The sequence below is a fragment of the Schistosoma mansoni genome, chromosome W (assembly GCF_000237925.1).
Source record: "Schistosoma mansoni strain Puerto Rico chromosome W, complete genome".
NCBI classification, from domain to species: domain Eukaryota; kingdom Metazoa; phylum Platyhelminthes; class Trematoda; order Strigeidida; family Schistosomatidae; genus Schistosoma; species Schistosoma mansoni.
Window position 1 is genome coordinate 8,536,535 of NC_031502.1, and position 15,835 is coordinate 8,552,369.

General features: G+C 32.8%; 1 protein-coding gene across 1 annotated transcript in view; it reads right to left on the reverse strand.

Moving 5' to 3' along the window:
• Smp_007690 (putative tyrosine 3-monooxygenase (Tyrosine 3-hydroxylase) (TH)) overlaps nt 1–13,176 on the reverse strand; it is a gene marked incomplete at both ends in the record, with an annotated part of 22,118 nt that extends 8,942 nt beyond the window's left edge. The window contains 6 exons of the mRNA XM_018800128.1: nt 636–938; nt 4,003–4,053; nt 6,241–6,308; nt 8,479–8,564; nt 9,601–9,787; nt 13,171–13,176. Coding sequence (XP_018653973.1) covers nt 636–938; nt 4,003–4,053; nt 6,241–6,308; nt 8,479–8,564; nt 9,601–9,787; nt 13,171–13,176 — 701 coding nt within the window. The remainder of the gene's footprint in view (nt 1–635; nt 939–4,002; nt 4,054–6,240; nt 6,309–8,478; nt 8,565–9,600; nt 9,788–13,170) is intronic.
• Between the last annotated feature and the right edge of the window lie 2,659 nt (nt 13,177–15,835).

The following is a 15,835-nucleotide window of genomic DNA, read 5'->3' on the forward strand; positions in this document are numbered from 1 at the left end:
AATCATGGGTCAATTGAAGCTAGACCACCATCGAAAACCTGGAAGCTTCAATTGACCCATGATTTCAACTATGAAAATACTAAATTCTCCACAAAACCCCCTCTGATCTATAATCATATGCTCACTAGTGACTGACTTCGAGAGATATTTCCTTGAGTTCTAGTGGGAAGCAGTGGCCAGTGAAGTTCTACCAAGTCTGTTGTAGAGATATCAACTCACTGAAGACAATTGGTGAACGGTCGCTCAAAATCGTGGATTGGTTGAAGTTAGACATTAATACCACTGGGTCTCGGCTCAGTGGTCTATCGGCTAAGGGTTCCGGCTCGAAACTGGTAGGTCCTGGGTTGGAATCTCGCGGGTGCGGGATCGTGGATGCGCACTGCCGAGGAGTCTCGTAATAGGGCGAAATAGCCGTCCAGTGGTTCTAGGTTTCCGATGGTGATCTAGTTTGTTTTTTGTCATATACATATATATGGTAATCTATTGTAGAGAACGTATGTTGTTATGACGTGCATGAATTCCATTGTGAATAGGTCAATTTTATAATCATGAAATAAATTCTACTTTCAAGAAAAATATAGAATTAATTTATATCTGTCAACTCGTAAAGTAATGAAGCTATATTTTTTCTTCACGTCATTGTTCTTTTCATAATAAGTAAGACGTCTTTTCCTAAAAATATGCAGGTTTCCAGAACCAGTCTTGGAATAAATATAAAATAAAATAGGGAACGTTTCCTAACCAAACGGTAAGTTATCCATTTACTTTTTATCATTATTTTGCAAAACTTACGATGCATAAATTCGCAGATTGTTTGCAGTTGGGGTATGCTTTCAGAATTGTAATTACAATATTTTTCTAAGAGTTGAAATCCATCAATATATTCTCTGCATGCTCTTGAAGCATGGACAGCTTTCATTTTTGTGAAAACCAAGCCCCTATATTTGTAAAATGTAAAAACACGTCAAGATAAGTCAACAGTTTACCATGCTACTAAAAAGAGAATTTGTAATCACAAAATGAGATATCATTTTGTGTCATATGTGAGAAGCTGCATAAATCTTTTGTTCTTTACATTCCTTCCTATTGTTTGACTAAGATAACATCATTTTAGAAAAAAACATTTATCCAATAACATTTTATGGCCACACCTAGTCAGTTAGGTCTTTACCAGAGATATTGGAAGCTTTCACTTAAACATCAGTCACCCTTTATACGTTATAATAATTGATGAGTATCACTGAAATCTCGTTAGATTAGTCGTTGTTAGTTTTTCAATGTTGGGTAGAGGTCATTATTATCTTGGTTTTGGCCGTTTCAAGTAAGTAGTTCTTAGATGACATTTCACAACAAGCGACGACAAAGAAATGAATACTGAATTACAATGATAGAAATATGATTTAATAACGTCGCCAGGGTATGATTCTCAATGAAATTACTACCTATAAAACAAATCTCCAAGTTATTAGAATATTAGTTTAATAAAAGGGTGTAATTTCGTTGAATCAAGCGTAATCAACTAAATTTCTGTTAGCTAAATTCAGTTTTAAATTTGAAATGTGAATCATAAGATCAAGGTGTGCAGTTGTCTACACTTACGTCTATAATGTTAATTGAAGGTAGCATACATGTATGCAAGTGACAATTGTTCAGGTTTAAGATTTTTCACTATACAACCCAAGTTGATAAAATAACATTTGTCCTGACTGCACTTTTCCCATTTAGTCATACTAATTTATAATTAAACGATTTAAGAAAAGGAATTGATTTTGGAGATAATTTTTCCATGGATTTATTTATCTAAACATTCCCTGTTCATCGGATACATAAAGAGTCATAAGCTTAGTTTGATCGACTTTACTGAGTGGTCACTGTCAAGAAGTTTCAAACTAGAACGGAACACTTGTGTCACTGCTTCTTAATCAGCAATCGTGTTTCATATAATTTTGATTTGTAATAAGAGCTAATGTCCATGTTAAATGTTTCCTTGATATGCAAAAAGGTCAAATCACACAAAATCTTATCAATTCAGAAAAATAAACACGAAACAAAGAAATACTGAGCCATTTTTCGCAATTCTTTTTTCAACAGATGTCATATTTTGATAAACTGAGAGTATGACGAATTGGCTATATGGTTTTTACTTTATCTTCAGCCACATAAAAGCTAATAAGTTTAATTATTTCGAAATACTGACATAATTTAGAATTTGAAAACATGAACTGTCTTTCAATAAAAAGTAAATTGATTGAATTGTAAGTAAAGTTTTTAGGGGACGTTTATAGATGTTTAAAGTGACATTCTAGAGTATTTAAGATTATTGTATTGAGTAATGCAGTGAAACGGAGGAGTTTCAGAAAGTAAAGGACATTTGTGCTGAAATGGTGATTATAATTAATTAGGGAATGAAGAATTCAAAGTATCGTTATGTTTACCTAAACAGTTGAACGTTAACTACTAGTTCTATTTCAAAACAAAGATCAGGGTGAGGCTATAATTTATGTACGACCTCTGAGCGACGTTAAAATGGTCTCGAGAATGTCCACCTACTTGCTAGCACTAAATGAAGGTTATAAACTTATGTAAAGAATAAGAATTATGATTTACGTTCGGTGGTTAGGGTTAGGAATTAAATTTAAAGTTTTCATCAGAAACTGACAACAGTTAATATGCCAAAACGCTATTTAGCCAAATGCATGAATGAATTTCGCGCCAAAATTCAAGACCTGTTATCCTAAACCCTATCAGTTGGTTCATAAATTATGGTCTTGCCAAGACCTGATTTACGCCTTCTAGTCGCAGTCACTTCCACTAATTTAAATAAGATAGAGTTAGATTATGAAGTGAATAATCTGAATCCATTTACTGCATCCACCTAAAGTACCTTATCTATCAGGTGACACGTTATCGAAAGAAGAAAACTACTTCATCTTCAGATACGTACATATTTCTGATTATTTTAAATAAAATGTACAGTTACCTGTCTTTCTATCCTTTCAGTGTGCATGCTTTTGTAAGTACATCTAGACTGGTATGTACAAATGACATCTGTTTGTGTTACTGGGTACTATAGTTATATAATTATGTCACACATATTTTTATATTTAGTTGTAATTAAGCATAATTTTCTGCTGTTAATGTTCTAAATTGATTTGTATTACAGTTATTATAGCACCAGGAGGTAATTTACCTCACAAATTATATAAAACGTGCTCACTGAGGTGCACAGTCGGCCATTCTTCAAAATCCAGTCAGGTTGTAAATATTAACAGTAATGTGTTATTCATTTATAAGGCGTTTTAAATCAATAAAAATTAACTTGATTCACTCATGTAATTGGTTGTACTAATGATAAACTGATTTAATAGAAGAACGTCTAAATAATAGGCTCGTTACCATATCATATTAAATATGTACAATGTTTGTCAATCTCGCACTATTTTGCAACTACACCCATACATCCATTCTTCAAAGAGAACTCGATCAATTAAGTTGATGAGCGACAAATACCGCTATCAATAGACAACTAATAACCATTAAAACCTTGGTCTAAAGACTTCTGGAACAGACTTCCAAACATCAGATATCCAACTAAGTAACAAGATTTAAAAATACATGGCTGAGTAAAATAAATGGAATTAAACTGAGTAGTTTTTAGCAATCTAATATTCTAATTAGTTTATTCATCTTATTGATGATTCACGAGTAGTCCAGTCAGAATTTCAGAGTCCATCGAGATACACTATTTTTAACACATCACAACTCTATTTTCTTGAGACGGACGGTTATTTAAATAAATTTCTTAATCTACTCTATTTATTAAAGACCACTGAAACTTTCTTATATCTGGTTAGAAGAAAATAAACTAACTAAAGTTAATAAACATCCAAAGATATATACTCCTTTCTATTTCATTGAAATAACTAATGATACATTACTTTGTTAAACATTAAGATTTCAAGTTTTATGAATACCATCCATAAAAACAAAGCTGATGCTCACCAAGTTTCAATTTCTTCTTTAGTATATTCAACTTCAGGTATACGATCACCACTGAACATGTGAAGAAAAGCAACAACGTATAGACGGGACAGTATTTCTCCCATTTGTATAAATAAATTAAAATATTCATATTTGTTATAATATTACAATATACTGAGATTTCCATTAATCGAAAAAGTATATTAACAAGCATATAAAATGAATGAGGTAAAATCCATTCGGAGAACTTTTAATAACATACATCATGAATTACAAATACAGCTTCATAAAAGCTGTATATTTATCTGTTCAACTGTTACTGTGGAGCCATTTACAAAGGGCGTACAATGTGACAAGTTCATCATCATATTTCCGAACACAATTGTTTATAAATGAGAGAAGTACAAAGAAGATCAATAAGACCTATCTTTACATACTGAGTTCAAACAAATCATCCAATGAATAAAAATTTAATTATAGATGGAATACTAAACAACTTGCTCTATGCTTATAGATGTCACCTTCTACAAATCGCATAAGCCATAAGAATCCACCTAAATGAACATGGTCACTTCGCTCAGGAAATGTATTTACGGCCTCGTTTCTTTCACTGTTTATTTACCGAGTTGTATAATCGTCCTCTGACTTTTCATCTCAATTCTTGTGAAACTATTTGGAGCAATCGAACCATTTCTGAACACAGACTTAATTTTCCCTACTTCCATTCTTGAGAACTCAGTTTAATGTATGATCAATTGAATTAGCTTATCTAGCAAAGAAACTCTTGAGACATAAATTCTCATAGTTGAAAGCGTGAGTCAATTGAAGCTACACCACCATGGAAAACCTGGAAGCACTGGACGGCCATTTCGTCCTACTATGGGACTCCTCAGCAGTGCGCATCCACGATACCGCACTCGCGAGATTCGAACACAGGATCTACCAGTCTCGAGCCAGAGCCCTTAACCGATAGACAACTGAGCCGGCATCCAACGGTGTTAATGTCTAACTTCAACTGATCCACGAAGTTGAGCAACCAATCACCAATTGTCTTCAGTGAGTTCCTATCTCACAACGGACGTGGTTTGAACTCCACTGGTCACTGCTTCTCACTAGAACTCCTGGATGTACTCCTCGAAGTCAGTCACTAGTGAGCATATGATTATATTCATTATCAGAGGGGGATTTGTGGAGATTTAGTATTTTCATAGTTGAAAGCGTGAGTCAATTGAAGCTAGACCACCATCGAAAACCTAGAAGCACTGGACGGCCGTTTCGTCCCACTATGAGACTCCTCACTAATACTAAATCTCCACAAAACCCCTTCTGATAATAAACATATAAATTCATTGAATCCAAATAGTGAAATTGTGTATTTTTGTCATTTACCTAAAGTAGAAGAAGACTGTTCTAGTTTAGCATTTTAAAAGTCTTCAGATTAGAAGAATGAATGTTAGGTGAACTCTCAGTAGAAGTGTTTCTTGCTGAAATCATGGTAATGTTCATTGATGAGTGCAGTAAACCATAGATTAAGAGAAGAATGACCATTGACCATTTATACTATGACAATATATCTAATAATAAATGACTTGTTTTTCACGTCATTATAGAAAAATGCTGTTCTTTACTGGTCATAAATTTAATTTGTTACACTCAGGTAAAAACAAAAAGGAATAAGTTCGTTGTTCGTAGTTGCGTAAAGATTCATTCAAAACGTTAACAGGTACTCTTTGTGACTGACTACTAGCAAGAAACTTGGATACACTTTTTCTGTCTACTATCTCCAATAACCTAACATAGTGCATACGATATTAAATCACTTAGACTAGTAATCACACTGCAAATTGATAGATACAGCACTGAAGGACTTGACAAATATGGCATTGATCACTACTCAGAGATGAGTCAGTTTTACATTAGAAAATTATTAAGCTCCTACAGAAAACAGTTCAAACAAAGTATACTGAAACCTTTTAAACTCCGCCTGTAGCTCTTCTAGGGTTCTATGGAGAATGCTAGTTGGAGGCCTATGCTCCTCCACGAGGGGTAACAGACGTAAGTAATTAACCTTTTACAACTTATCTAATCTAAAAAATATTATCTGCAAAAGTCAACCATCATCGTGCTGATAAACAGAAATATAAGTCAAGATTAGTTTATAAAATTTGAGATTTAATACATCTAATCTCAGATAGTTTACATTCTTGGTAAAATTATAATTAATCAACGTAGTATATTCAGTTGAAATGAACAACTTACTATTTGTATTGAAATGCTATTTTCGCTATGGCTTCTCGTCGCTCTCTGTAGACTTTGTCATGAAATCCCTATAAATACAATCATGAGATAAAACTCTATCTTTCGAGATTACTTAATAATCAGACTGATAAAAGAAAATCAACGAATTGGTTTTAAAATGCTTAGAATAATATTATTTTTAAAGATAAACGCAATGGTATCTGCAGAAGAAAATGATCAACCCATCAGCAATGGCAGTGACCTGCAGAAAGTGTAACTTAAAAATTCACGAATGAGTATTTTTTCCTTAGAAGGTCAGTATCATTTTATAAGTAGCTTGTGTGACCTTACATAACCTATCTAACAATGACCTATGAATTTCTACACTCAATAATTTCCATTTAAGAATATGGTTTCTATCATGAAATGATATCAGTTGGGGAATTATTGTATACTAAAGATCGATGAACATTTATTCGTCCTTAATTTGGGATTCTTCAGTAGTGCACACGCTTGATTCCACAACTTCATTAGACTGTTGGTAACTCGTAGAAATAAACATCTTGGGATCTGAAATGTTAATTAACCAACTAATATAAATAGGGCCGATAATTGACAGTGAAGTAATGTCACGTAACTTTTCTGTTGTTAAGGGTTGTTGAATACATAATGTGAATTTGCGATTTTTCTACTGATTTTGTCATATGATGGGGCTCTTCAGCAATACATCCACCACTGCACACTGTCGTGGCCCTGAGTGTACCTCTGGCTAACACAATATTGAGTCGGAGCCCAAGTAATCTCAAATCAGATCACCTTAGTTAGTTAATTCAGTATAAAGAATCATGAAATATGCATGTGAGGACTGATAAGACTATCGTTTGAACTACCTCATATTCCAATAACTATGTATATACATCAGTGTTGAATAGATTACTAACTAGTTTCAAATTAGGGCTTGTCAAAATGTTGGATGTCATTCGTGCAAAGTCAGGTTGCTGCAAGTATTTATTTCATTTGTACATTATCACCGTATATAGTTCCTTTTTTTAAAAAAGAATAAAGAGTCCTACATATTTACAGCACGTTGACTATAAGTATAAGAACAGATGCAAACTAATGTTCGAAATAATTTAATCAATTGTCCGGAATTTTTTTAATTTATGATTTAAATTCTGGTTGTTCTTTTGCTTAAATTCAAAAATGTTAGATCACAAGTGTGAGTATCTGAATAATTTGGGTTAGTATTAAGGAACTAAAGGGAACAGAAAATAATGGTACTGTATATAGGCTTGTCTAGAAATGGAAGCAGACATTCAAAGGAAGAATAGCAACTGAAACCAAACTGGAATGGGTTGCCTAGGTCAGAGTTCGGTGGAGAAAGCTGGTGGGTGACTTATGCTCTTCATATATATTTCGACATATACAAGTAGATTTAGTTGCCGACTGCTTCTCTTATATTTAAGGAAATTCCTTAAATATACTGCTTATGCAAAACATCATGATATTTAATAAATAGAGATTATCATTTGAAATATTTGACACAATTTTATTTTGTAAGGTTTTGTATTCTCTTGCTGTTAATGTTATGAGTTGCAACTGATCAATCTCCATTGATATATTTAACTTTATCAATACAATTTCCATAGTTGAGATCATGAGTCAATTGAAGCTACACCACCATGGAAAACCTGGAAGCACTGGACGGCCAAATCGTCCTATTGTGGGACTCCTTAGCAGTGCGCATCCACGATCCCACCTCATGAGATTCGAACCCAGGACCTATTAGTCTCGCATGCGAGCGCCTAACCTCTAGACCACTGAGCTGGCCAGCATCCAACGGTGTTGATATCTAACTTCAACCGATCCGCGAAATTGCAAAACGGTAACATCATAGTGATACTCTCAAGGTAGGCTTACTAGCTAAGGTCCATCACATCGATAACAAGAAGTTAAAAAATTCCTAGAGACAAATTCATATTTATTGGACAAGTGGCTATCTGAACTCGGTAGTTCAGTGGATAGTCCACTGAGGCTTAAAGCAAAAGGTTTTGGGTTCAATTCTTTGTGTACACATTAATAATGAGATCCAAGCGAATCTATCTAATGAGTCCCAGAAGAGTAAAATGAGCATCCTGGATTCCAATCCCAGCTATTGCTCGAACTCGAAAAAAAGCTTTTATTTCACATTTATGTAACATACATTCATTTCAGAAATTACCAGCTTTAGAAATAAAAAAGAAATTAAAAAAAACTTACTGGATGATCAGTTTGTAATTCAGGTTGAAATTTACGTAGTAGGTGTTGACATTTATCCAAATCAGAAATGTGCTTAGGATACCAATCTTTTGAATTGAATTCAAAAATATGTTTGGAAATATTAATAAATACAAAATTACTTCTTCATGCTTTCAGTTTGTTTAAATGAAACTTTTTAATTTTTTTTATGATCAAATGAAACTAACTATCAACTAAGGTCGATTAGCCGACATAAAGAAGACGAAGAAAAAGAACAAGAAACATCTCTACCTGGTCAAACTTTAAACAGTTGATTGAAATACTTATTTTAACTAAAACATACATCTTAAATGACATTGATGAAATGTTGACTTACTAACTGTATTCTTAGCGATAACTGAAGTTCGCAACCGTATACCTGTTAAGTGTTATTCAGGACTAAAAAAGAAAGTTCACTATACAGGGGCATGTAAATTAATCAATAATTGACTCAACAGTGTACTTAAGTTGTTTCCCACAACAGTAGAACCGCTTGAATTAGAATCATTAGAATTTAGTCTGTGAATTAATAAGACAGGAGGAAGCTACAAGGATTTTACTCTTCATATGATATCATCTATTTAGATTCAAAAGGAACAATATCCTGTAGTTCTAGCACAGTACTACCATCCTGTATTCCGTAAAATAGTTATTAAGTAAGACTTTCTCATTCAGCTGGTATTAAGGGAATGATTTTAATAGCCTACAGAGTCCGTGAAAAAAATAATAAAGGACGCGATAGTTTCTGAGCTTTTTACAGGAATCAAGCAAAAGTTTAAAAAATCTTGATACGAAATATCTGGATTTATTTATAAACTGGTTTATCAAAACGTCTACTAAATGGTTTATTCAAGATGACTACAGACATCTATCTGATTGAATGTAATCTGGGTCCAATCTCATGGATTTCGTGAGCGTGCACGTCTGATAAGTCCTAAAGTAGAACAAAACAGCTATTAACTTCTTTCTATTTTCTCATGTGATTTAAATTGACATCAGTCAATGATGAAAACTTTGTTTACATTCAACTCTAACAATAATTCAATCAAGTGAATAAATAATTAGTGAAACACTTTAATGCTGTCACCAAAATTGTATACTTACCTTCAGATTCCTGATTATTTAGTAAATTTATTCCTGAAATAAAACTGTTGCCCCGTAATTCTTCGTACAATAAACTCATATTTATTTCATTTGCTTCCAAAGTTATTAAACAAGAATATTGAACGTCTCGATTGGCATTGGATAAAGTCAAAGTTGGTCTCGTTTCAAAGTGTACAAGATTCAATTTCTAAAATAAAATGGTTAGGTTGTGTTAATGTACTTCAAACATGTAGAAGGAATATAAAGACTGGTGGGAAAATGACTTTATCTATGAGTTTACCTTGTTTCCCTAACATGAAATTAAATTAATTGTGTCAACATGAGTTCTTCTTAATATACCGTAACATGCTTTATCGTTGTTTAATACTCTTCAGTTTTTGTACACTTTATTGTTTCTGTTGAATTTAGATCTAGTGATCAAACTCAAACATCTTTTTATCATCAGTTATCTAATTTCTTCTCTTTGAATGCGAGTCGACCAGCTATATGGGCAACTAATAAGTGCTTAATGTACTGTAAAGTTCATATTTCACAAGGAGTACAAGTTCCATCAAGATTACAATTACATTTTGCTGTGAAGTATCATCAAACACAAAACCTAGGTCCAGGGTATATTGTCGACTACCTGTAATTAATTAACTTCTCAGCAATTTGTACACGATATCAAACCACTCAAACTAGTAGCCAACTTGAAATTTGATCTATAAGATTTGATTAACACTATAGGATTAGACAAGCGTACTAATGGTAACTATTCAGTGATCAATCAAACAACGAATCATTTTTAAGTATAAAGTTATTCAATATAAGAACAGTAATCATCAATAATATAATGAATATATATCAAAGACATTAGAAGAATAATAACACTTACCTTGTCAATTATATATTTCAATATTTCATGTAAAGTTTGTATATAAAACTGATTATTAGATTGTTCATGAGTTATTGGATGAAAATTAATAATAATTGAATGTATCCTACCGTCCTTTTCATTATGATCTAATGTAGTATTCTTAGGATGTTTCAAAATTTAGAACTCACTTAATTCAACAGTTGAAGATTTGTTATTTTCCTCGATGCTTTCGTCACACATCATTGTCATCTTCATTTAGTCTAAAAGTATTTAATGTCTATATAACTAAAAATTCCCATTTTTTTTTACATTATGTAATAAGTTATAATGAATGTTAGGAACAATAGGAACAATAATGGGGCGGACTTGCATGAATATAGCAAACAATTCTCTTTGACCCTAGCACACAACAATACTGTCAACATTCATTATAACGAATGTCGATAGGTAGAAAACAAAAAACGACAACTATTTAACTGACTTTTTAAACACCGATAGTTTTTATAAGCAAAGATGGATAACAATGGGAAGATACAAGTAAACAACAACAAGTGAACTGATAGTTTTTTTATAGACTTTACAACCCAACATCATCTTAAAGAAAGCATAAGATTACTTTTTCTACTAAATAATCCTCTATTTCGTTATGGAACTTATCAGATGATTTCATATACTGTTAATAATCCTTATTTCCATATGGTAAGCAAAGATGGATAGTGGCTAGCAGTGGAATTCAGGACAAGGCGCGTTTCGTCCCATTCGGGACTCGTCAGTTGGATGTATCTGCATCTCAGAGTTGATGTTCACTGTGGAACTCGAACCCAGTACCTTTCGCTTCAAACGCAATCGCGTTATCCACTCGGCCACTGAGTCCTGATAGCCACTTGCTTGTGCAATGGAGTGAAGTTTAAATTCACTTATATGCACATATGCCAATTAGAGACTGACCAGTTGCAGTCCTAAATCATCAATGGGAAGATTCAAACAAAACAATACTAAGTGAACTTATTCGCATATGTTTATATTTTAACAAACTGATACAATTCAAAGAAATGGGTTTACTTAGAAGTTTTCTAAGCACATCTCTTAGTCGAAACAAAGTGCCATATCCTTTATGATATGTGTATTAGGTGGATTTTTAACATTCTTCCATTTTCATTTACCATAGTAAATAAAGACTTTAGTGTGCAGTAATGACTGTTTAAAGCCTTTGTGTATCACAATGGCATCAAATAAATGCGTCAAGGATGATGAAATACATGGTTTAGGGAAATATTTGAAGATTTTCAAGACTATTGTAATCAAATTAGTGAACTCATCAAAAATCAATTTTTCTAGGTTATGAAATTATTCTTGCGATGAGAAAAGAAAATTCTCTTCTTACAAGATGAATAAATTAAAACATTTCATTAACAGTATTTTTCACAATCCTACTATACACTGAAAGAAAAAAAATTCTTACCCTTAGATTTAAGATAAGCCCTCTCATAAAATAAACCGATCAACGATAAATTTTAATAGTTATATAGTATTTGGTAATAGTAACTTTTAAACCAATCAAATTCCAGTGGGATCTTTCGTCGATGTAATTTGAATAATTTTGTCGGAGGTGTACATACTCTAATAACCAATCAGGATGGCAAGAAAGTATGATGTAACCGCTATAGTCAACATTTTGTTTATATTTTAAATGGGTTCCCGAATTTCAACTTTTTTCTAAAAGCTATACTAAAAGTCCGCCAAAGACTGCCTATACTGTTTTTTTAGTTGATCTGAGAGATAACCCTATTCTTCCCATGGATAATGTCAGTTTGTGATGACATCTGTATTAAGATTGAATAATTTAATATTTATTATTAAAATTAATAACTGCGATAAGTTTAAAATAGGTAATCTTTCTTGATAAATGTAAAAAATGTTATATCGATAAGATAGTTTATGCGAATAATATGACATATTCATGCAATACACTTCAAGGAAACTGAGAGAAACGCTCATCCGTTTCTGGTCTTTTGGTTATCTAGAGCTGATATGTTATTTGTTTAGTATTTAAAATTTGTTTGTACCTACCTACCAACCATAATAAAGGAATGGAAAGTAGGTTAGAGCACTTGGAGTTTAACAAATAAGTAGGAGATTCGAAACCTGTTCTATTTACTTCGTTTTAATAATCATATTGCATCATTAGCCCTCAAGCCAAAAATATAGCTTAAAACGGAAGAGAAATTCGACGTTGTTTCAATATCTGTTACTCAGTTTATTACTAATGCATTTGTAAGAATGTTAACACCTCACTGCAAAATAGTGAATGGAGTCTTTGGACTACATATGATACTCTAAAACACATTGTCCTAATCGATTGGGAATATAACTGTGTTACGACTGATCACGAACACTTGAATAAAAACACCCGCTACCCGAAAGTGCTTGGACATACATTCACATCAGCCCACTCCACAACCTGCTCCGGAGACCAAGTTAAAAGTCTCACGTTTCTCTACCTCTAAGTGAAATAGAACACGTCTGTCCTATCATCATCATCTGTCTTATTTGCTTTCTGGTCATTTCACTCGAAGATACGCGGTTACCAGTAATCTCCTATTTCCTTATATTTAATCTCCCTTCGACTTCTTTACAATTTACGAAAGCAACTTAATTCACTGAACTAACGGATGTTTAATAAATATAATAAATCTAAAGTAAATAATGGTAACTTTCATGAGTAAAAAAGTAGTTAAGATCTTTACTCTCACTTTTCATATCATTGACATAAATAAGTCATCATAAATTCATACCAACATTAATTTGATGAAATTTATAATAAATCATTTCATTTGTGGACTATGCAAATTTTGTTAAAATAAAACCTTTTTGTCAAAATTCTTGTCGTTAATAAAATTAAAGCGAAGATGGATGGTGGCTAGTAGTGGAATTCAAGACGCGCGTTCCGTCTTATTTGAGACTCGTAAACTGGATGTACCTGCATCTCGGAGTTGATGTTCACTGTAGGACCCGAACACAGTACCGTTCAGCTTCAAAGGCCATCTCGTTATCCACTTAGCCACTGAGCGAACATTAACTCTAGTACTTGACTAAAGGTAATATAGAGGCAATTTGTACAGCATGCACATATGCCAAAAACAGACTGAGCAGTCCTAAACATCAATATGATTCAAACAAACAGTACAAAAAATACTGAAGAGAATTTTCAAATGATGTAAATAATGCATCGAAAAGATTTATTTAAGGGTTCAAACGAACCTACTCGATAAATCAATACTTGGTAGATAAATACTTTGCCTAAACCTAGTTTACAAACTTATAAATGTACTCATGAAGGAAATATAGAAACGAAATACTAAAAAAACTTGATAAATAACTTTTCAAAACGTGAGATATTGAGATTGTATTTGGATGTATGGTTCGTCTTATATATGGGACTCGCCATATGGATATACCTAGGGTAATTAATTAAGGTAACCTAGCTGCTTTCTTTGAACTCTGCTCAAAAACAGACAAAATTTTTTAACCTAAATCTCTGAAGATTTCCAACTAATTATTGGTTTTTCAACCATCAATATAAATCATTTCGTGATGAAAGCAGTGTTCAAACGCTGTACTATATATATGGTGTATATTCACTAGATTTATTCGTTAAACGTTGCTAAACCGATTTAACATTGTTATTTCATTTTTCACCAGTTAGTAAGTACATAACCGAGCATATAAAACTTTTTGATTAGTTATATGCGTCTATACACATAAATTGAGAATTGTATTATTCAAATGCAAAAAGCGCCAAAATATTCTTTATATAAAGCAGTATAATTCTTGGATGTTAAGTAACCGACGCAAGACATTCAACTAATTATTTGTGAGATTATGCATTTCTTTTGTATTTTATTATGGTTTGGGTTTTTTTACTGCCATAGCAGAATATATTTGGTTTGAAAGGGGGGAGGTGTGATATACACAACTCAAAGAGGAGGACAGTATTGATGGAAGAAGTAGATTTTATTTATTTTTCAAAAAAAGAAACAGAAAAAAACGCGACAACTACGTTAACTTAATAGACCCATTTATATACAAATTTGACGGCCATTCAATGAATTACTAATCACTATCACTCTATACTGCAATAGGGGAAATACAAAAGTTGATTTTACACTGAATTACTACATAACGTAGACTAACTGTGTTATACTAAAGTCACACTAAGTTGATGTAAAGAACATTGTGCTGAATATGTATCATACTAAAATAAAATTATTTTTTTTACTGAATAAAATCCATTCTAAATTATTTGTCATATCCCTAAGAGAATTTTGAATGGTAACTTTGTAAACTATTTATGGACCAATGTGATATGTATATTTCCTATTGTATAATTGCTAAGTAACTTAACAATTCATATTCGTATCCCTCTTATTATAAGCTTCATTTTGACCCATAAACTATTATCATACGACTTACCATTCCTGACTTATCCCCAGTCTATTAATTACTGTTCCCCTATTCACAGCCACATTTGGCTAAATCTTGTACAAATGTTATTTTCTATTTTATGGTACGATGTGGTCTGTTTGGATTGTATATGTAGGTAGCTATGTAGCTATGTAGGTAGCAGTACCGACAAGTGCTCTCGAATGCTCATACGGGTTTCGTGTGTGTCGCTCGTATGATCAACGAATCACTGCTCTATAATAGGCGGGTACAAGATAATAACAACTGTCGATACAAGATATAACAATTTATAGTCTCGTGTTTTATGGTTTTCGAACAGTTAAGCTAATAAACGTTTTCGCATAATATTTAATGATGACTGCCAGTAGTACCTAGAATGTACGGTTCTCCTTATTTGAAAAGTTTCAACTACAATATTTGCTACTCAAATGCAATTATAAATTTAGTTAAGTTTATTTTTTGAAGCCGAATAAATATAGCATAATAAATTAACCAAAGAAGCTATTTAAACTAAAATTTAACTATATTTATTCATCATTGTGTTTAAAAAATAAACAATTGTCTCAATTGATCTTTAGGTAATCTAGCTTCAATTGACTCACGCTTTCAACTATGAAAATACTAAGTCTCCACAAAAAACCCCTTCTGATAATAATAATCATATGCTCACTAGTGACTGACTTCGAGAGGTAAATCCAGGAGTTCCAGTGAGAAGTAGTGACCAGTGGAGTTCAACCACGTCCGTTGTGAGATAGGAACTCACTGAAGACAATTAGTGAACAGTCGCTCAACTTAGACATAAACACCATAGGATGCCGGCTCAGTTGTCTATCGGTTAAGTGCTCTGACGTGAGACTGGTAGATCCTGTGTTCGAATCTCGCGAGTGCGGGATCGTGGATGCGCACTGCTGAGGA